Source organism: Typopeltis vanoorti, chromosome 17 (genome assembly GCF_054136105.1).
Source record: "Typopeltis vanoorti isolate ZY-2024b chromosome 17, IOZ_Tvanoo_1.0, whole genome shotgun sequence".
Lineage (NCBI taxonomy): Eukaryota > Metazoa > Arthropoda > Arachnida > Uropygi > Thelyphonidae > Typopeltis > Typopeltis vanoorti.
Window position 1 is genome coordinate 5,917,053 of NC_143565.1, and position 22,866 is coordinate 5,939,918.

Genomic DNA, 22,866 nt, shown 5'->3' on the forward strand with positions numbered 1-22,866 from the left:
ACTGTATCAATCCACTTATAGCTTGGTCTTCCTCTGGGTCTTTTTCCTGCCAACCAGGCAGAGAACACTTGTTTTCATAATCTTTCCTTCCCATTCTGTTTAAGTGACCATACCACCTGAGATTATTCTGCTAACACATTCTTGTATGCTAACAATGTTAAGTTCTTTCCTAATATCCTCATTTTTAGTATAATACTGCCACCAATGCCATCTGTTCACGCCTCTAATCTTTCTCAGAACTCTCATATCTGTGGTCTCCAGTCGTTGGTCAAGTGTTTAACTTCTGACCCAGCTCTCAGACCTATAAGTCAAAATTGGTTTGAACACTGTCTTGTATACAGCTAATTTAGTGTTTTGACTAATTTCTCTCTTATTCCATATAAATTTATTCAGTTGACTTCCTACCATACCAGCTTTAATGATCCTGTTGTCTATTTTCATATTTAATTTACCATCTTCACTAAAAATCATGCCTAGGTAGATGAAATGTTTTACTTGTTCTATAGATTCTCCATTCACAATGCCGTTGATATTTTCAATGCTTCTACCTATTTTCATTGTCTTTGTGTTGTTAGTACTGAACTTCATACCAAATCTATTACAACTCTATTATTACTCATAATGTGTAAGAAGGGTATTTTCTTTTTAGATTTTCCAACCAATGCAGGTGTTTCTCAAGCTCTGTTATTTTACTAATCATCATCATCATCAAATTCCTGCAGAGTACTCCTCAAGGGATGGACAGGATATGATAGTACTACATGAAAAACTTACATCATTACTAATTTCCTATCTACAAATTTCCTCCAAATCAGTCTCTTACTTGTCAAGACTCCAACATTATCAGATTTTATATTTCTATCGTCTAAGGCACTTTGTACAGTATCAATCCACCTTTATCTTGGTCATCCTATAGGTCGTTTTCTTGCCAACCTGGCAGAGAACACTTGTTTTGTTAATCTTTCCTCGCTCATTTTGTTTGTGAGCATATCATTTGAGATTAGCCCTGCTAATGCATTCCTGGATGCCGACAATGTCAAGTTCTTTCCTAATTTCCTCATTTTTAATATGATATTGTCATTGATGCCATCTATTCACGCCTCTAATCTTTCTCAGGACTCTCATATCTACGGTCTCTAGTTTTTGGTCAATTGTTTTAATTCTGACCCAGCTCTCAGATCCATAAGTTAAAACTGGTTTGAACACTGTATACTGTTCGTGTGTAGAAGCTTAAGTGCTGTGAGGACATCATGTTGGAGGCTTAATGGATTTTTTACAACACTCAAAAAGAATTATAATACAATTTAATACTTCCTATATTTCGTCCTAGATCTACGGGGATTACAAAAACAATTAATGTAACATGCACACACAATTCTTACAATAATATGTCCAACCACGTGGGTGACACTAAAGTCTTATCTAGGTGGAGTGCCCTCTAAGAGCGGTAGTAGGTGGCCTGGAATGTAAGGTGGGACCTCTGGTGATGAGTGTTTCCCAAATCTTCGGAAGCTTAATGCAACGGTATTTATTAAGATTTGGTTGGTTTCTGAGAGCTGCTGCCGCTTCTAAGAAAAGTCTCTCTTTCTTGAATTTGCTGTGGTGGAGCATGGTGGTTTTCTTCCATGATACTGTGTGGGTGGTATCCAAAACATGGTCAGCCAAGCCTGAATGGCCACAGTTGTGTTTACAGATGTAAGACTTGTGTTCCTCCAGGCGGATGGATGCTTTGGACAGATCAGCATCCATCCGCCTGGAGGAACACAAGTCTTACATCTGTAAACACAACTGTGGCTATTCAGGCTTGGCTGACCATGTTTTGGACACCACTCACAGAGTATCATGGAAGAAAACCACCATGCTCCACCACAGCAAATTCAAGAGAGAGAGAGACTTTTCTTAGAAGCAGCAGCAGCTCTCAGAAACCAACCAAATCTTAATAAATACCGTTGCATTAAGCTTACGAAGATTTGGGAAACACTCATCACCAGAGGTCCCACCTTACATTCCAGGCCACCTACTACCACCCTTGGAGGGCGCTCCACCTAGATAGGACTTTAGTGTCACCCACGTGGTTGGGCTTAGTATTGTAAGATTTGTGTGTGCATGTTACATTAATTGTTTTTGTAATCCCCGTAGATGTCCTAGTGACTAGGACAAAATATAGGAAGTATTAAATTCTATTTTAATTCTTTTTGAGTATTGTAAAAAAATCCATTAAGCCTCCAGCATGAGTGTATACTGTCTTGTGTACAGCTAATTTAGTGTTCCGACTAATTTCTCTCTTATTCCAATTAAATTTATTCAGTTGACTTCCTACCATACCAGCTTTGCTGATTCTGTTGTCTATTTCCATATTTAATTTACCATCTTCACTAAAAATCGTGCCTAAGTAACCGAAATGTTTGACTTGTTCCACAGGTTCTCCGTTCACAACACAGTTGACATTTTTAACGAATCTTCCTATTTTCATTGTCTTTGTCTTTTTATAGCTGACCTTCATACCATATCTATTACAACAGTTATTCAATTTAGTCAGGGAATCTTGCAGACTTGTAGCGGATTTACATAGAAGTATAAATCCGCAGAAGTCTGCATAAAGCAAAGAGCTGACATTAACATCTCCAATTTTGATATCATGTTTAATACCACTTTCCTCCATAATGTGATCCATATAGGTAATGAATAACAGAGGGGATAATGTACATCCTTGTCTCACACTAGATTTAACATTAAACCATCTTCCTGTAATTCTTTCAATTCTAAATGCTGACTTACAACTCAAATAGAGACTAAGTATTGCTTGATATAATGCCCCATTGACACCATATAACTGTAGCATTTCGAATAGGTTTTTTCTTGGCACTTTGTTATATGCCTTTTCCAGATTTCAAAACTTAAATACGGGTCTTTGTTATATTCTGATGATTTCTCAACTATTTGTTGTACAGTGAAAATCTGATCCTGACAACGTCCTCTATTTGGCTTGAATCCAGCTTATTCTTCACCAAACGTTTCTTCCACAATTTTTCTCAACCATTTCTCAAGTTTACTTGCATTAACCTTACCAGGAACACTCAGTAGGGAAATACCTCTGTAATTCTCACATTCAGTTTTATTTCCCTTTTTATATATGGGTACTATGAGAGATCTACTCCAATCATCAGGAATTCGTACCACTGTCCAGGACTTCTGAACTATGCAGTGCAGCCACTGTAAGACTTTTATACCACCATACTTCAGCATTTCTGGTCGAATATCATCTACTCCTGATGCCTTTCCACATTTCAAGCCTTTGATCGCTTTTTCTACTTCAAATATGTATATATATTCCTGATTGTATGCCTGTTGAGTGTTTTTTACTACTGTTCTATCACTGCTTGCTTCATTTAGCAATTTTTGAAGTAATTATTCCACACTTCAAGGATATCTTTTTCTCCTGTTTTCATGTAACCTTTATCATCTCTAACTCCTTTTACAGCACTCTTTCCTCCATTTCTAAGCTTCTTCAACAACTCCAGAATATTCTGCCCCTTTCTTGATATTTATTTTCTATGTTCTTGCCAAAGTCCTCCAATGACTTTTATTTATCTATCCTTGTAGTCAACCTCACCACATGCCTCTCTGGCTGAATGGATGAGGAAAGATTAGCCAAACAAGTGTTCTCTGCCAGGTTGGCAGGAAAACGACCCAGAGACTACCCCAAATATGGGTGGCTTGCATTCTTAGAACATCAGCCCAAAGCCAGATTAATACCCAATTTGGCCCACTCGGTGGCCAAATTGGGACTTTAGGGCTGAAGAAAACAACTGACTTCAGTTGTTTTCTTCAGCCATTTTTGCTCGTTGTTAGTGCCTGCGTGCACATTTCATTAATTTTTATGTTACCTGAAGATGATTACTGAAATATTGGAAGTATTAATTAAAGTTTTTTAGTTAATATAATAATATACATTTTTCTTTCCTTAAAATTAGCAGTTATGTATCACCAATGTATAAGCTTATCTACAAGAATAGGACCCAGAGGAAGACCAAGATATAGGTCGATTGATACAGTACAAAGTACCTTAGACGATAGAAATATAAGATCTGATAAATTTAGTTTAATCCTTTATTCAAGTGTAAGCAAACGAAGTTTGCACTTGAAAATTATCTTCAGGACTAGGGTAAGGTAGTGCAACACCAGGAAACTCTGAGCAAAGGTGGATCAAGCTCTCATCACTCCTCGTCTCAGTGAATCCAGCTTGTTCTTTCTCAAACCTTTTCTTCCACAATTCTTCTCAACCATTTCTCAAGTATACTTGCATAAATCTTACCAGGAACACTCAGTAGGGATATACCTCTGTAATTCTCACATTCAGTTTTATTTCCCTTTTTATATATGGGTACTATGAGAGCTCTACTCCAATCATCAGGAATTCGTGCCACTGTCCAGGACTTTTGAACTATGCAGTGCAGCCACTTTAAGACTTTTATACCACATACTTCAGCATTTCTGGTTGAATATCATCTGCTCCTGCTGCCTTTCCACATTTCAAGCCTTTGATGGCTTTTTCTACTTCAAGTATGGATATGTATTCCTGACTGTATGCCTGTTGAGTGTTTTTTACCACTGTGCTATCACTGCTTGTTTCATTTAGCAATTTTTCGAATTACTCCATACTCCATACTATGTTATTGCTATACTAGACTTTTTCTCCTGTTTTCATGTCACCTTTATCTATTAATGTAACAAACCTTAAATATTTCAAGCCTGAGGATCATCTATAATAAACATCTGAAACAATGATCGCCATACCATTCTTCAAAGAGATGTTAACAACCTACCCATCTGCTATCTTTGTATGAAAGCTTCTAACTCGCCCTCTACTGAAAAGCCAGGACAGAGGTTCTTCACAAGCTAGATGGGATTGGAACCCAGGTCTTTCCAACCAAAGGACAATAAACGTCAAAACTGACTGAGTTATGATGACTTCTATGTTATTGGTATACTAGACTTATAAGTGCCCTACAAAGAAAGCAATTCAGTATGCATAATGCATAAAATGAAATGTAACCTTCTGCAGCATTTTATGTAATATAACATTCATCATGCAGCATTGTTTATGAACAGAACTTGTGGTAATGTTAATGTCATTATTGGTATAAACATTACTACAAGTAATGCTGACCTTGCAGTATTGTTTATCCAGAACTTGTAGTTTTGTCATATTGAATGGAATCCTAATTTAACCTGCTCTTTTGGGCTATGATTTACAGATCATTATGACATGAAATGTAGTTTAAAAGTATATTTGCAAAATAAAGCATTTATCCAAACATTAGTGATAGAGTCAATATGAAGGACCAACCTTCCATAATGTAAATTTCTTCTACTCATTCTAAAATATGGAAGCAATAACAAACCTAGACTCTGTGGTATAAATACCACTGAAATATAAATCATTTAACCAAAGAAAATTTCAGAAAATGAAAAAAAAAAAAAAAAACAAGATATAAAAAGAGTACATGGAAGAATTAAAATATTAAAAGGATACTATGTGGGTAACTAATGATCTCTTGAATAGCTAAAACCTTGTAAAATAAGAAACTTGAAAGAATTTTGGGTCATGAACGCTGATGATGACAATCATGAATTAATTCTGATATTCCATATTTAATGAAATTAATCTGAGGGTAAAGGCATATTTTTTGCACTGCATTAGAAGAAATCTCTGTTAGCAGAGTTCCTCTAAAATTCCATTTTATTAATGGATTTCGTCTGTGTTGTATGGTATGGTTTCAGCAATACCATACAGCACAGACATATTGTATGTTAATAACATTAATATACATTACATGAACATCTAATTTTCAAAAAATATATCATTCTTTGTGAATACATCAACAATTAATTTACATTAAGTGTTCATTGACAAAGTATAACTTAAGACTTACGTTCAGGTGGTAGAGTTACAACTGCTGTGGAAGGACTAGGATTCCCTTCTCCAACTCCATTAACAGCGCTTACTCGAAACTCATAACTAGAAGCAGGTTTCAAATTGCTAAGGATGACATGTCGAAGACTACCAGAAATGTTGGATCGTATGGTAACCCAGGGTAGTAAATACTCAATCTGTACCTCTGAAAATGAAAAGAAATGACACAAAGTTTATTAACCTTAAATTGAAGGTTCTGCATAGTGATAGTAGCTAGGATAAAACGAGCCAGGTTCAATACATTCGGAGTTGAAATGTGTACTTCTGTTCTTACATGATTACAGGGAAGTACATAAAGTATTTATTAAAAAGGCATAATGCAACATAAGGTGCCCATGAGAAAGTGGTCATCTATTAGGCAGATTATCCTCCTCTGTATACAATCAAGATCTCCCAGGGCAGTCCTGGGTGCATCACAGGACTACCGATGTAATATGTTTGTGCCAGGATAAGCTACATGTGAAAGTCAACCCAAGAAACGAAAACTGATCTTGACTGGAAATTGAAATATTATTAAAAGTAAGATGAAACGAAGTAGAATCTTTCTTCGGGTTAATAAGACTGCATCCTCCTGATAGCACTGAAATTCAGCTGACTGTCCTCGCTTCACTTGAGAATGGTGAAGAGATCAGTGTTTAAGAAACTATGGAAGATCTTGAAACAAGAATCATTTGAGTACTATGCTCAACTCTACCTATAAAAAACTACTGAACAGTTTCAATTCCACAGGACCTACTGAAAGATTTTTCAGTAGATTGTTATAATAAGTGAACAGTTTGTTACACATGCCTCCAGCTCCCACAACAATGCTATATTGAAAGACATTTGTTGTAAACTATATAATATAACAAACTGCTACTGTTGTCCCTATGAGTTGGGTTATTTATTATAGTGCGAGTCGACCGGACAAGGCTTCTCAAATAAAGAAGAGGAATGGAAAGTACTGTGAGCAGCAAAATTATGAACATGATTTCAAGTTAGAGATTGGTTTGGTTGCAGTTTACTAATACAAGAACAGCAAAGTTCATGCTACACAATTACATAGGTTAGAGAAATACGTATAGTAATGTCATAAAAAAAAAAGTAAAAAATAAATTTATATACAATCAATACACAAATATAAATGTTAATCCTGTGTAGAAATTTAAAAACAAAATAAATACTGGAGTTGTATAAAACTGTACAGAAGTTTATTAAAATCACTAAAATGTGGGCCCAAAATATAACATATGCTAATACTGAAGTGCTGGCAATTGATAGTCTACTTTGGATGAAAACTGTTTGACAGAACACTAGTAATAAAGTAAACTTAATTTTGTAGTACTGTCATGGTACCATGCCCCCCCCCCCCCCTCAAGGGTACTTACTACGAAATTATAATGATTAATATAGTGACTGTGCTTATTGATGAATAAAGAATATATTATGCAATGAATAAAGCAATAATGGGATACCGTGAGTTGGCATCATCAAAAGAATTATAAAAATGGAGAAGACTCAAGTTAAAACTTATTTATTGTAGAATTTTTGCATAAGAAGGGTCTAACAGGAGATATGCAAATGTTTGCCAATAATACAACAGATAGGCAGGGCAATCAGGGAAGACACTGATATTCAGCACTTACAAAAATTTGAATAGGCTGGAAATTTGGGCAAATTAAAATTGAGCGAACAACAGAAAGGCTTCAGAAGAGGAATGGGAACCATTAATGCTATCTGGAACTAAAAATACTAATAGAAAGATCACTTGAAAGAAATAGGAATATTTACATATGCTTCATAGACTTTCAGAAGGCCTTATTAGTGTAGTGTAAGTAGTTTTGAGGATTTTTTGCTTTGCATGAAAATTTGGAATGAAAATCAACAATAAAAATAGGCAGAAACAATCAACACCTCAACTGTATTCTGAATGGAGAGCCTATAGAACAACTAAAATATTTCAGCTATTTAGGCACAATTTTTAGTGAAAATGGCAAGTTAAATCTGGAAAATAGACAAAAGTCAGCAAAACTGGTATGGTGGATAGCCAGCTGAATAAATTTATATGGAATAAGAGAGAAATTAGCCAAAACAACTAGCAGTATAGAAGACTGTGTTCAAACCAGTTTTAAGTTATGCTGAGAGAGGGGTTAGAATAAACCATTTGACCAAAGACTAGAGATTACAGATGTGGGTTCTGAGAAATAGGGGAGAAATGCCAGAATCATATTAATGAAGATATTAGAAAGGAACTTGACATTATTAACATTTTCAAGAATGTGTAAGCAGAGTTAATCTAAGGTGCTATGACCACTTAAATAGAATGAGTGAAGAAAGGGTTAGAAAAACAGCTGTTTAATGCCAACATGAAAAAAAAAAAAAAAAAAAAAAAAAAAAAAAAAAAAGGAAAACCAAGGTCTTGGTGGAGTGATTCAGAAGAGATAATTGTTAGATATTACAATATTTGTGTGCTCACGAGTAATAGACTAATTTGGAGGAAAATTGTGGGCAGGAGGTTAATAATAATATATATATTTAATTATGATAGTGATGTTTTTCCACTGGTGCAGGCCACTAGAGTGTACAGAGGATTTAAAATTGGAAGTAATCACATTTAGTCTTGAGCAGGATAAAATTGAATTTCATACTGAAAAGAAGAACATGCAAGAAAGTTTTAAAGCAAATTAAAGCTGAGCAGCTCTCAGATGTGAACTGTAGACTAAAATACACAAATATCATTCAAGAAAAACTGAACAGTTTGAGAACAGGAACCAAACCTTGGAGAGTCAGTGGCAAATCAAAGTAGAGAAGAAAACTGATTGATTCTGCCAGAGAGGCATGTGGTGAGCTTGTCTGTAAGGATAGAAAAATTAGAACTACATGGTAGACACAAGAAGTTAAAGAGGCAGAGAAGGAAAAGAAGAAAGCATATCAAAAGTTCGTAGCAAATAAGTCAGTTTGTGCTCTTAGAGAATACAGAGACAAATGTAGGAAAGCTAAACACTGTAAAACTAGCTAAACAAAAGTCATGGGAAGACTTTGTAAGAACATAGAAAATAAATATCAAGAAGGTAGCAAAATATTCTGGAGGATGTTAAAAAAAAAAAGCTCAGAAATGGAGGAAAGAGTGCTGTAAAAGGAAGTAGAGATGATAAAAGTGACATGAAAACTGGTGAAAAATATATCCTTCATGTACAAAGTAATTACTTTGAAATTTGTTAAATGAAACAAGCAGTGATGACAGCACAGTAGTAAAAAAAACACTCAGACATGCAATCAGGAATACATATCCATACTTGAAGTCGAAAAAGCCATCAAAAGCCTGAAATGTGGAAAGGCAGCGGGAGTAGATGATATTCGACTAGAAATGCTCAAGTATGGAGATATAAAAGCCTTACATTGGCTGCACGGCATAGTTCAGAAGGCATGGACAGAGGGACAAATTCCCGATGATTGGAGTAGAGCTCTCATAGTACTACCCATATATAAAAAGGGAAATAAAATTGAATGTGAGAATTACATAGGTATTTCTCTACTGAGTGTTCCTGATAAGATTTATGCAAGTATACTTGAGAAATGATTGAGATGTATTGTGGAAGGGAAGCTGGGCAAAGAACAAGCTGGATTCAGGCCAAACAGAGGCTGTCAGGATCAAATTTTCACTTTACAATAAATAGTTGAGAAATCATGGGAATATTACAAAGATCTGTATTTAAGTTTTGTAGATCTGGAAAAGGCATATGACAAGAGAAAAGTTATTCAAAACCCTACAGTTGTATGCTGTCAATGGGGCATTATATCAAACAATACTTAGTCTTTATTTGAGTTGTAAGTCAGAAGTTAGAATTGAAGGAAGTACAGGAAGATGATTTAATGTTAAATCTAGTGTCAGTTATTTATTATCTATATGGATCACATTATGAAGGAAAGTGACATTAAACCTGATATCAGGATCGGAAATGTTAATCTCTGCTCTTACACTTTATGCAGATGATATTATAATTCTAAACATATCCAGTACAAGTCTGCAAGATTCCATGACAAAATTGAATAACTGTTTTAGACTTGATATGAATAGATTTGGTATGAAGGTCAGCAATAACAAGGCAAAGACAATGAAAATAGGCAGAAACATTGAAAGTATCAACTGTATCATGAATGAAGAACCCATAGAACAACTAAAACATTTCAGCTACTTAGGCACAATTTTTAGTGAAAATGGTAAATTAAACATGGAAATAGACAATGGAATGAATGCTGGTATGGTAGGAACTCAACTGAATAAATTTATATGGAATAAGAGAGAGAGAGAAATTAGTCAAAACACTAAATTAGCTGTATACAAGATAGTGTTCAAACCAATTTTAACATACAGGTCTGAGAGCTGGGTTAGAAGTAAAACACTTGACCAAAGACTAGAGACCACGGACATGAGAGTTCTGAGAAAGATTAGACGTAATTAGACATGAATAGATGGCATTGGTGGCAATATCATATTAAAAATGAGTATATTAGAAAAGAACTTTACACTATTAGCATCCAGGAATGTGTTAACAGAGCAAGTCTCAGGTGGTGTCCATACTACCTGAGATTAGCATTTAAACAGAATGGGAGAGGAAAGATTAGCAAAACAAGTGTTCTCTGCCAGGTTGGCAGGAAAAAGATCCAAAGGAAGACCAAGATATAGGTGGAATTGATAGAGTAAAAAGTGCCTTAGAAGATGAAAATATAAGATCTGATAATGTTGGAGTCTTGACTGGTAAAAGATTGATTTGGAGGAAAATTGTAGATAGGGGGTTAGTAATGATGTAAGTTTTCCATGTAGTACTATCCTGTACACCCCTTGTGGGTTCTTATCAGGAATTTGATGATGATAATGATGATGATTTAATTATGTAGTATCATAGTAGCCTGAGTATCCCTTGAGAGTTCATATCTGGAAACTGATGTTAATTACCATTCTGTGATCCTGTACTGATGATGATGCCTATGACACTTAGGCAAAAATTCTACAATAAATAAGTTTTAATATGAGTTTTCCTCTGTATTTATAATTCTTTTAAACATGTCATTAACCTCAATAGGAAGAAGCGCATGTATGATGAATGCAACCTATGTGAAATTGAACAAGTATCTCATCTATACAGTTCTTGCATAGATTAGACTGCCCTAATTTCAGGCTTGATCTGGTATAGCTTGTTGGTAGTCTCTCCATTCTATAATGTTTGTCACTGGGATAACGGTTTTCATCGTAAATATCTGCCTATAATCGATACAGGGGACAGACATGTAATTGTATCTTAGAGAACAAGCTGACCAAACTGCAGCATCATTTCCTGCAATTCCACATAATTTGGAATCCAAGAAAGCTACACAACTAAACTGAGACTCCATAACAGAGAATAAAATATTGGATCAATTAATCTAATGCTTGCAGAGAACTGTACAAGTCTGTATTGATAATGCACCTTTGGTAACATTCCAATTTTGTGTAAAACAACAAAATTTCATAACCATGGTAATAAACATTAATGAAAATGCAAATATTTCGTACTAAAAATAACAGTACAGCATCAGTGTGTGGAACAGCAAGCAAATGAAAGAATAGGAATACAAGACACATACAACAATCAGTTTAAAAAAGGAAATAAAAAAAAAAAATTTTAAAAAAAAACAGAAATTAAAGTAAGGAGGTGCATTACCCAAAAATATAAACAATATTGTAAACAGGGCAAATATGGGATTAAGTGTAATTAGTTGAGTGGATGAAAAACAGCATCTTGAGTGGAAGAGAATGTCTAGTTTTTTTAGAGATGGAGGAAGCTATTGATGATGTGTTTATGACAGCAGAGGTTGGAGGTAATGTCAGTCCACAAAGAGAAAGAGAGAGATATGATCTTATCTGTTGACTGGTGTATTGTATTACTAAGGGTAATGGAATGTAAGCTGAGGTCCTTTTGTGTGAAAAAATGCAAGACTGAATTGTGGTTGCACTGAAGGTGACCAGGTTATCCTTACCCCATCAGACAATGATATAGATATCAGGGTTTAAATACTCACTATAGATGATATTGAAGCTTGGACACTAAGGTTTGATCTGAGCACTAAAAGGGTTTGTTAAAAGAGTAGGATGAATGGAGTATACTATCATCAGCAAAATCTCAAAGAGAGGGTGCCATCCACCATGACATGCAATGAACAACCTGAGAGAAAGCTGGCTATACAATTACATAAAGTGACAGGTAGACCAAAGGAAGGCAATTTGTTTAGCAGACTTCAATGCCAAACATGATCAAAAGCAACAGCACGTATTTCTCCATACCTTTCCAAAGAACATGTCCAGTGGTGTTTAGTGTAGATTAAGAGGATATAGATTGGTGGAATCCATATAAGTGAGCCTCTAAGTAGAGAAGTGAGGTCTAAATAGTGAAGTTGACTGTTGATGACTTGGTATAGTTTCAACATATGTTGCTTCCATATTAGGAAGCAACATATGCTCTGAAGCACAATGTATGAGGAGAGATGCCAGCAGGACCAGAAGATTTAAATAACTAAGTTGTTTAGTATTTTTCTGATTTCTTTTTTGCCAAAAATTCACAGGAAGCATATAGTGCTCAGTTATTGATATGGTAAGAAGCAATCTGCCTTGGTCACATATGCAGAACCTTGCAGAAAAGATTGATGGCAGGAAATCACTTTGTGTTTAGGTGCCATAATAGTGGTACTGTCTCGATGACAGAGGTGGGAGTACTGATGAGCAAAAGTTGCATCTGACGGTCTTTGTAAGAGATTAGAAGGCACAGCTTTCATTCGGACAGGAGGGGAATTTTCTGCTACTGATCTTTATGAAGTCTGATTTGGATTTTCTGATGGCTGACTGAACAGTAACTGGAAAATTACTGTTCAGAGTAGCCTCAACCCACCTTAGGCAGATGAGGAAGAAAACTGTTGTGCATTTATTGCATGCTTTAGCATAAACTGAGTAAGAAGCTGGAGTTTGTGTTGCGAGCCACCTGTGGAAAGATGAATTTTTGTCTTCATTTGATACATTTTCTGTTGAACTGGATATTGAAAAGTGAATGAGAATTTTGGGTAGAATCAGGGATGAAGACCTTCATACCAGTACAAATAATCTCAGTGACTTGCTCTACAGAGTAGGTGTTTGGGTCAGAAGCAGTAGTCAAACTATGGAAAGAAAGATTAGAAGTTCTGAAAGTCATCCCACTTGGTACCACTGTAGAGCCAAAGAACATGAGGCTAGGAATGACTGGAAGGAGGATGCTCTTTGTGAAATGAAACCTGCAAAAGATTATGATATGAGTTACTAATTGAAGAAGTAACCTCTACAGCAGTCCCGCACAACTTGATTGTCTTTGAGGGCCAAATCCAACTTGGACCACCTGATCAAGGTTCAGATCACTTCGGACCTTGAATCTTAGACTAGTCCACTGCAGCTAAGCTTAAGTAAATTTGTTAGTAGGTCTACAGTAAATACTAATTAATATGCATATTTAAATTTTTTACAGAGTTACAATTAAAATTATAATCAAAATTATTTACAAACAGATACAGCTGCAAAATTTCTCAATACAAAACCACTTAAACATAAACACAAAGTTCACTAATAATTTCGCTGAGAATATCACACTTATTCTCGGAATTCAGTATCGATATTCAGTCACTGAAATATCAGTGACTGAATGTCACATTGTGACATTTAGAATGTCGCAATGTGATACATTACATTTCTTTGTTGCCACTATTTTATCAAAGTTTGGTGTCATGTTTGAAGTGGCCGTTCTTAATATGGTCTCTAAATTGATATCACTTAAAGATGAACGCTGTTTGGTTTAGTTCAAGTTCATGATCGAAAATGTTTGTTCACAAGTATATGTGCTCCTAAACATACAAAATACCTGGTAGGCAGTATCCAACAAACTTTTAAATTTATCCTGATCCAGAATAGAATAAAACTCTTGTAAAGTACTCTCCCTATGCTTGACCCGATAGTTTTCAGAACACTGGAGATCAATAACTTCCATCTGGAGTTCAGCAGGTAGATTTCTTCCTTCGACAGAAAATGGATCCTCAATCACTTTTATGCGGACTTCGTCTTCATTACTCAATGGCATTCTTTTCTGAAACTCCTCACTTAGAAGTAATATGTGCTTCTTATATTTTTGAATGATATTCTGATGGAATATCATTCCATCAGAATTCATCCCACCATTGAATGATATTCTGATGGAATATTCTGTCGGCAAAATAAGAAATGTGACATATTCCCCTTAGCAAGTTGATTTTCAAACAAACTTAATTTCATGAGAATAAACTATGATTTAGATATTGGTCAAGTGTAGGTGAATAACTATTTTAATTACCAACTAGTTTTGCTGGCTTATGCTGTCGGCTTCATCAGGGTACAATTAGGAAAGCAAAGAAAACAAAAAATACAAGCTAAACGTTAACTGGCAATGAAGTTAATATTTAGCTTGTAATTTTTGTTTTCTTTGCTTTCCTGATTGTACCCTGATGAAGCCGACAGCATAAGCCAGCGAAACTAGTTGGCAATTAAAATAGTTATTCACCTACACTTGACCAATATCTAAATAATAGTTTATTCTCATTAATCCTTGTGGTCAAGAATCAACAATTTTGAAACTTAATTTCATTTTGAATGCCATTATAAGAAACATTAACTGAAAAGCAAACTTATTTTTTTCTTGAAGCTGTAAGTTAAGGACAATCAAGTGACCCAAAATATCACACAAGAAAAATAAATCTTGATTCCATTCTTCATCCATTATTTCTGAGAATTTTTCCATATCTTCTTGAGATTCCAAAAATTCGACTAGTTCATTTTTAGAGTGACAAAACTTTACCGCGACTCAACCAACGTACATCAGTGTGGTATGGTAGATCCCCATACTTGGCATCATTTTCTTCTAGAAATGACTTAAACATTCTGTGTTTCAAATCCCGAGCTCGAATATAGTTGATCAAAGCAAATACTACTTTAATCACATGATCAAAATGCAAACCCTTTGAATAACACCTGCTGATGAATTAGGCAGTGAAATTTTGTCAATGGTTTACCTGCATACTGTTCAATAAATGTTACAGCACCAACATTTTTTCCACACATAGATGGGGCACCATCAATGCAAACTGCTACTAAATTCTTGAAGTTTAAGGATAGTTTTTCGGTTACACATATCTTTACATTTTCTGCAATCTCCTTTCTTTTTATTCTTCCTCTCATTGAACACAAACCAGCAAGCTCCTCTGTCACCTCAAAATTCTTATTAACGCCACTTACATATATTAATAGCTGTGCAGTATCTTTCATGTCAGTACTTTCATCCATAGCAAGCGAATAATAGACAAATTCACTGATTTTTGCAGGATCCTCAGCAATATAGACCACCCTGCACTGAACAGTCATACGGAACAAACTGATATTTTCAAAATTATTTTTCTTATCAGGACACAATTCGAAAACGGCAATCATCAAACACTTTTTTTTATCAACTCTCCCTCAGTAAATGATTTGCCAGCACAAACTATTTCTTGTGATATTTTTAAGCTTAACTTTGTGGCAACTTCATTTGCAGATGTCACTTTTTTAAAGGCTTGTTGCTCACTGCTAAGGACTTTCAATAACTTTGCTGCTTTTATTTGCTTTTCACTTGCATCCAACTTGCCAAGGTTAGGATGTTTCGATTCAAAATGATGTCTCAAATTGTACTCTTTCGGCACAGCGATAGATTCCCAGCAGACAATGCACACTATTTTGTCCTTAAATGCTCGATGTTCCGAATCTATTTTACGCTTTTTACTTAAACTCATTGTGTCGAGATTGACAATATTAATTACAAAAAAACTAATGATAAAAGACTCACAATAATGCAGGTTATGATAACAGTTATGTAATGTATTGCTCCAGCTACAACCAACCACTACACTGCCAAAGCCAGTCAAGGCACGGCCAACTTTGTGTAATACGATTCATTCTCGTTCGTAGACATCAAGTCGTTATCACGGAGATGTAACTTTGAATTTTCCCGCAGCGACACTAGCGCTAACAAAACCTCGAAGCGATTGTAATAATTTATTAAATACGACAGTGGCAATAACTCCAAATGCAATTTATTGTCGAGTTGAAAGAAACATGATTGTGATATTAATCGCATAAACGTAAAAATGCAGTCTTAGTAAAAATTGAATTCAATGCTAGGAAAAAATAGTCTAATTTAATATTTCCCCGTATGATTAAATAATTTCAATCAGGCAGATGGGCCAAAATAAATAGCACTGTGGGCCGCATGTGGTCTGCAAGTCGTATGTTGTGCAGGCCTGCTCTACCAAATCTCCGATTTGGTGCTAGAGAAGGTATACTAGTTAAAAATAAGATCAGGGATATTGAGAGAGTGGAGAAGGTTACTTGGAAAGGTAGGTGTACAATTTGCATTATATCATTGCTTATAGCAAGAACTTTTGTATCTCATTCAGCTAGATCAGTAGTGTTTGAAAAGGGGACGTTTCCCTTTTCACTTGGTGAAGTGAAGTCATCACCTAGGGAGATGACTTCACTATTTAGATAGCTGGGTTGCAGAAGGTTGAGGTCCATGGATAGGGAGGTGACAAGGTCCGAGTGGTTTTGGGGATTTGGAAAGCAGTAAACAGCAGATGAATGTCACTGAATGGAGTGAGGAAACCTTCAGCCAAAAGAAGTCAAAGCAGGTGTTCTGAATTGGGTATTCTCTGGCAAGCAATGTCAGGTCTCACAAAACTATAGGTGCCACCCTTGTAGCAAAATAAATCGCAAAAGTTGAGACATTAAAGGTGAGTTTCTGACAAAAGTAGGAGGTATTGTCTATAAGTGATGATGATGGATGAAGGCTGGCAGTCAGCCAGCAGCACCACTATTTTAAATGATTTGTCATTATGTCATGGATGCAGATTTTGATGGAGGTTTAATTTGATCACAGTGACATTATCATTGTTTGTTGTCTCTACTTTATCCTTTCATTATTAATTATGAATCTGATGAAAGGATAAAGGAAAGACATGCAGTAAAAGGAGAGGCTCTTGAATATGACATCCTCATTAGGCACAACCTGAGCAGCTGGCAGAGTATGTGGCAGTAGGATTATGCACCCGATGACCATGAAGCCTCCTGGCTCGTTAATGATTTGGTACTACATACAGACGTGTACTAGCTAGCAGTAGGACTGCAGCACCCATTTTAACAGATGTATCTGCAAAATGGAGGTTAGGGGTCTCATAAGTATGTTTATAATACCCTTGAAGGATCACTGATATAAGATATTATTAAATGATATTTAAAATAAAATTTCTACTCTCAATGTGAAAACAGATGAATATTTATTTCTTGAAAGCAAATATTAAACCATTTACCTGGAGTTGGAACAATTCTCATCTGTATGATGTAGTAATTAATAAGACTATTTCCATCAAAAGCTTTATTCCAGCTGATATTAACACTTTTAGGAATAGTATTTAGAAGAGATGCCTTCACATTATTTGGAGGATGAGGCAATTCTAAAAGATAAAAATTAATTCAGATCTGTTTATTATTGGTTATTTAAAAAGCAAAGTGAAAATTTTCACTAACAAACCCACTTTAAAGAAGTACTACATTGTCAATCAAAATATTGTGATTAATATTAATTTTATGGCTATTTTGCCTATTTTTCTTTAGGAATACTCCTTGTATAATGTCACTGGCTTTTTTTATTCAATTTATTTAAGACATTATTGATATTTTAGAGACATATATACATGGCAAACATATTACCTTGATTACATGGACCCGTGTTTCACTCAGGATTTCTCCATGAGTGCAGGTTACAAAGATGCCTCCAACGATCTCGATCTTGAGCCTCTCTCTTCCATGTTATACCCATAGATTTCACTAGTGGATCTTCCCATCTTGTAGGTGGTCTTCCTAGTTTTCTCTTTATTCTTGGTTGCCAGTTGAGTATTCTATATGTCCATCTGTTATCGTTGAGTCTGGCTGTGACCTGCCCATCTCATCTTGCTTTCATATACTGCAGTTACCACATCTTTTATGCCTGATCTCTTTCTTAGTTCCGTGTTTCTAACTGTTCCATTCAGCTGATGTTACAAATCCTGCATTCTATTGCACGCTGAGTTATTCTGATAGTCTCTTCTTCTTTTCTTGTCGTGCCATGTTTCTGATCCATATGTGAGTGATGGTAGAATATCACTATTAAATAGTTTTGCCTTCGGAGAGATGTCAAGATTTTGATCAGTAAGTGTTTCTTTTAGTCTGTTGAATGATAGCCACAGCTTGCTTTCTTTTTGCTAGTTCTTCAAATAAATCGTTATTCATTTTTATTGTTTGTCCTAAGTACTTGTATGAGTCAACTTGTTCTATAGGGATGTTATCAATACATAGGTGACTGTCACTTGTGTAGATGTTTTTGATCCATTTTGTTTTTTTTAGATTCATTTCGAAGCCTATCTTACTGCTGTTTGTGTATACTTTTTCACCCATTTCTTCTAGGTCTTTTGGGTTGTGGGATATCAGTACTAGATCATCGGCAAACATAAGAATTTGAAGCTTTTCACAATCTATGCTTATTCCTCTGTTTCAATCTATTTTTTTTCGGAATGTATTCTAAAGTGCTGGTAAATAGATTTGGGGAGATCACATCGTCTTGGCAGATCCCTCTCTTTATATCTATATTTATAGGTTGATCAAATAGAGTTATTTATGTCTGATTTTTTTTTTGGGGGTGCTTAAGGGTCAAAGCTGTATAACTGAGAGGAGACCACCACATAGCCTTTAAAGGAATGTGAAGAACCGACCAGGGCTTCTGACCTAATGTCCAATCCTCACCTTCTCGTGGTGCACCCTGTTGGGTATCTATTTTGATACTGAACAAACGAGGATGGGCTGGCAATTTGGGATTTAGCCAACCAAATTGTATTCTTATTGGTTAAACCAAAATAAAAAATGATGGTACAACATGACAAAATTTCATGCCGGCTGCGGGGTCAATAGGTTAAACAAGGCCCCCATTGTTTTCGCCAGGGTACCAGGGCGAACAACGAAAAGTCAGCTACTGGAACAAATCTGAAAACAAACCCCAACTCAACATCACCAGAGTTAAAGATCGGTACTATCAACATAAGAAGCCAGATTGGCAAAGAAATGGAGCTAGCTGAGGAATTAGATAAGTACTAGATCAACATAATAGGGGTGACTGAAACAAAAAAGACCAAAACTGGTGAGATCTTTCTGAGCAATAAATACAAAATGTTATATTCAGGCAATGACAATCAAGGAAAAGAAGGAGAAGCCATAGTATTCAACACAAAATACGAGGCTAATCTTCTTGAATGACAGTCAGTCTCGAGTAGAGTAATGTGGGCAAATATGAGAATGGGGAAACTGGACAACCAGACTTATTTGTGCCTCTGGTCCCACAGAAGGTTCTACTAAGGTAGAAGTGGAGGAATTTTTTGACGCTTTAGAAAAAGCAACTGACACAATGAAAAAGGAAAAGTTGGTCCTTGTTGGGGATCTAAATAGCAGAGTAGGAAATGATTGTGAGACATTCAAAAATTTTTTGGGAAAATTTGGAGAAAAGAGCAAAGCTGATAATAATGGCAAATATCTGTTGGATTTCTGCTCAGGACATGGACTGGTTATTACTAACACCATGTTCCAACATAAAAATGTGCACAAGTTCACATGGAGAGAAGAGGCTAGGAATAAGAAAAGTCTCAGTAACTATGTTATTGTTGATAGTGATGTTTTCTCCCTGGTGCAGGACACCAGAGTGTACAGAGGATTTGAAATTGGAAGTGATCACTATTTAGTCTTGAACAGGATAAAATTGAATTTCATATTGAAAAGAATAACATGTAAGAAAGTTTTAAAGCGAATAAAAGTTGAGCAGCTCTCAGATGTGAACTGTAGACTAAAATACAGAAAGATTATTGAAAAGAAAATGAAAGAGTTTGAGAACAGGAATCAAACCTTGGAGATTCAGTGGCAAACTCTGAAGAAAACATCGATTCTGCATGTGGTGAGGTTGTGTGCAAGGATAAAAAAATCAGAACTCCCTGGTGGACACAGGAAGTTAAAGAGGCAGTGAAGGAAAAGAAGAAAGCATATCAAAAGTTCCTGGCAAATAAGTCAGCTTTTACTCTTACAGAATACAGAGACAAATGTAAGAAAGCTAAACAGTGTGTAAAACTAGCTAAACAAAAGTCATTGGAGAACTTTGGCAAGAATATAGAAAATAAATATCAAGAAGGTGGCAAAATATTCTGGAGGTTGTTGAAGAAGCTTAGGAATGGAGGAAAGAGTGCTGTAAAAGGAGTTAGATATAGTTAGATAAAGGTGACTTGAAAACAGGAGAAAAAGATATCCTTGAAGTATGGAGTAATTACTTTGAATAACTGCTAAATGAAACAAGCAGTGATGACAGCACAGTGATAAAGAACACTGACCAGGCATACAATCAGGAATACATATCCATACTTGAAGTAGAAAAACCCATCAAAGGCTTGAAATGTGGAAAGGCAGCAGGAGTAGATGATATTCGACCAGAAATGCTGAAGTATGGTGGTATAAAAGTCTTACAGTGGCTGCACTGCATAGTTCAGAAAGATTGGACAGAGCTCTCATAGTACCTATATATAAAAAGGGAAATAAAACTGACTGTGAGAATTACAGAGGTATTTCCCTACTGAGTGTTCCTGGCACGATCTATGCAAGTATACTTGAGAAACGGTTGAGAAGAATTGTGGAAGAAAAGCTTGGTGAAGAACAAGCTGGATTCAGGCCAAATAGAGGCTGTCAGGATCAGATCTTCACTTTACGACAAATAGTTGAGAAAGCATGGGAATATAACAAAGATCTGTATTTAAGTTTTGTTGATTTGGAAAAGGCATATGACAAGGTGCCAAGAGAGAAGATATTCAATTCACTGCAGTAATATGGTGTCAATGGGGCATTATATCAAGCAATACTTAGTCTTTATTTGAGTTGTAAGTCAGCAGTTAGAATTGAAGGAAGTACAGGAAGATGGTTTAATGTTAAATCTGGTGTGAGACAAGGATGTACATTATCCCCTCTGTTATTCATTATCTATATGGATCACATTATGAAGGAATGTGGTATTAAACCTGATATCAAAATTGGAGATGTTAATGTCAGCTCTTTGCTTTATGCGGATGATGTTATACGTCTAAATAAAACCGCTACAAGTCTGCAAGATTCTCTGACTAAATTCAATTGCTGTTGTAATAGATATGGTATGAAGGTCAGCAATAAAAAGACGAAGACAATGAAAATAGGCAGAATCGTTGAAAATGTCAACTGTGTTGTGAATGGAGAACCTGTGGAACAAGTAAAACATTTCAGCTACTTAGGCACGATTTTTACTGAAGATGGTAAATTAAATATAGAAATAGACAACAGAATCAGCAAAGCTGGTATGGTGGGAAGTCAAATGAATAAATTCATATGGAATAAGAAAGAAATTAGTCGGAACACTAAATTAGCTGTATACAAGACTGTGTTCAAACCAGTTTTAACTTATGGATCTGAGAGCTGGGTCAGAAGTAAAACACTTGACCAAAGACTAGAGACTGCAGATATGAGAGTCCTAAGAAAGATTAGAGGCGTGAACAGATGGCATCAATGGCAATATTATATTAAAAATGAGGATATTAGGAAAGAACTTGACATTGTCAGCATCCAGGAATGCGTTAGCAGAGCTAATCTCAGGTGGTATGGTCACTTAAATAGAATGGGAGAAGAAAGATTAGCAAAACAAGTGTTCTCTGCCAGGTTGGCTGGAAAACGACCCAGAGGAAGACCAAGATATAGGTGGATTGATACGGTACAAAGTGCCTTAGATGATAGAAATATAAGATCTGATAATGTTGGAGTCTTGACAAGGAACAGACTGATTTGGAGGAAAATTGTAGATAGGAAGTTAATAATGATGATGATGATGTCTGATTTTTGTTAATTTCTTTTATCATGTGGATATAAGTAGGGTCCACATTTATTTCCAGTAAGGCATTGATGACTGCATTGTGTTCTATGGTATCAAATGCTTTTTTAAAATCAATAAAGAGGAAACATAGAGGGATTCGGTATTCTCTGCTTAGTTGTGAAATGACCTAGATATGATCTATTGTGGAGAAGCCTCTTCTGAATCCTGCCTACTCTCCTGCTGGAGTTGTCTTCTAAAGTGTTTTGGATTCTGTTCAGTATTACTCTGTTCATGATCTTATATATATATATGTGAGAGAGTAGATAGATTGGACGATAGTTTTTCATGTCTTCCTTGTTCACTTTTTTGAATAGAAGTATGGTTTTTAAGGTTTTCCATTCCTCTGGAATCTTTCTTTCTTTCTTTGAAGTACCACGTGAATCTGGCAGCCTAGGCTTTGAAAATAATTGGTCCACCTTGTTGGATTTCTTCAGCTTTAACATGATCAAGTCCTGAGGCTTTACCTTTACTCATTTTCTTAAGGGCATGTTCTATTTCTTCTGGAAGTAATCTGGTATATTGCTTGATTTTGGAATGATTGGTTCTGAAACTTGGCACTTAGTTGCATAGAGATCATTATAAAAATTCTGCACAATTTCTTCTATCCTTTTTCTATTAGGATGTTTTTCTCCATTTTGATCCTGTAAAGCAGATGGAATTGACTGTTTAAAATTTAAGTCTTTCTCTATTTTTTTCAGGCTGGTTTTTGCCTGCACTGCTTCTCTTAATTTGTGTATCCTGAAAGCTTTGTAGTCTTATGGAATTCTTTTCCTTAGTAACTTACAGATAATTTTGTATTCTAGAAAATTTTCTTCAGATTTCTTCAGTTCTTTTCTCTTTTAC

The 22,866-nt window shown here is 35.6% G+C and overlaps 1 protein-coding gene across 1 annotated transcript in view; it reads right to left on the reverse strand.

The window, feature by feature from the left end:
- Positions 1 to 22,866, reverse strand: part of sdk (sidekick cell adhesion molecule) — a 496,543-nt gene that overhangs the window by 315,063 nt on the left and 158,614 nt on the right. The window contains exons 11-12 of the mRNA XM_090407513.1: positions 17,378 to 17,521; positions 5,937 to 6,122 (exon numbers count right to left, since the gene is read on the reverse strand). Coding sequence (XP_090263639.1) covers positions 5,937 to 6,122; positions 17,378 to 17,521 — 330 coding nt within the window. The remainder of the gene's footprint in view (positions 1 to 5,936; positions 6,123 to 17,377; positions 17,522 to 22,866) is intronic.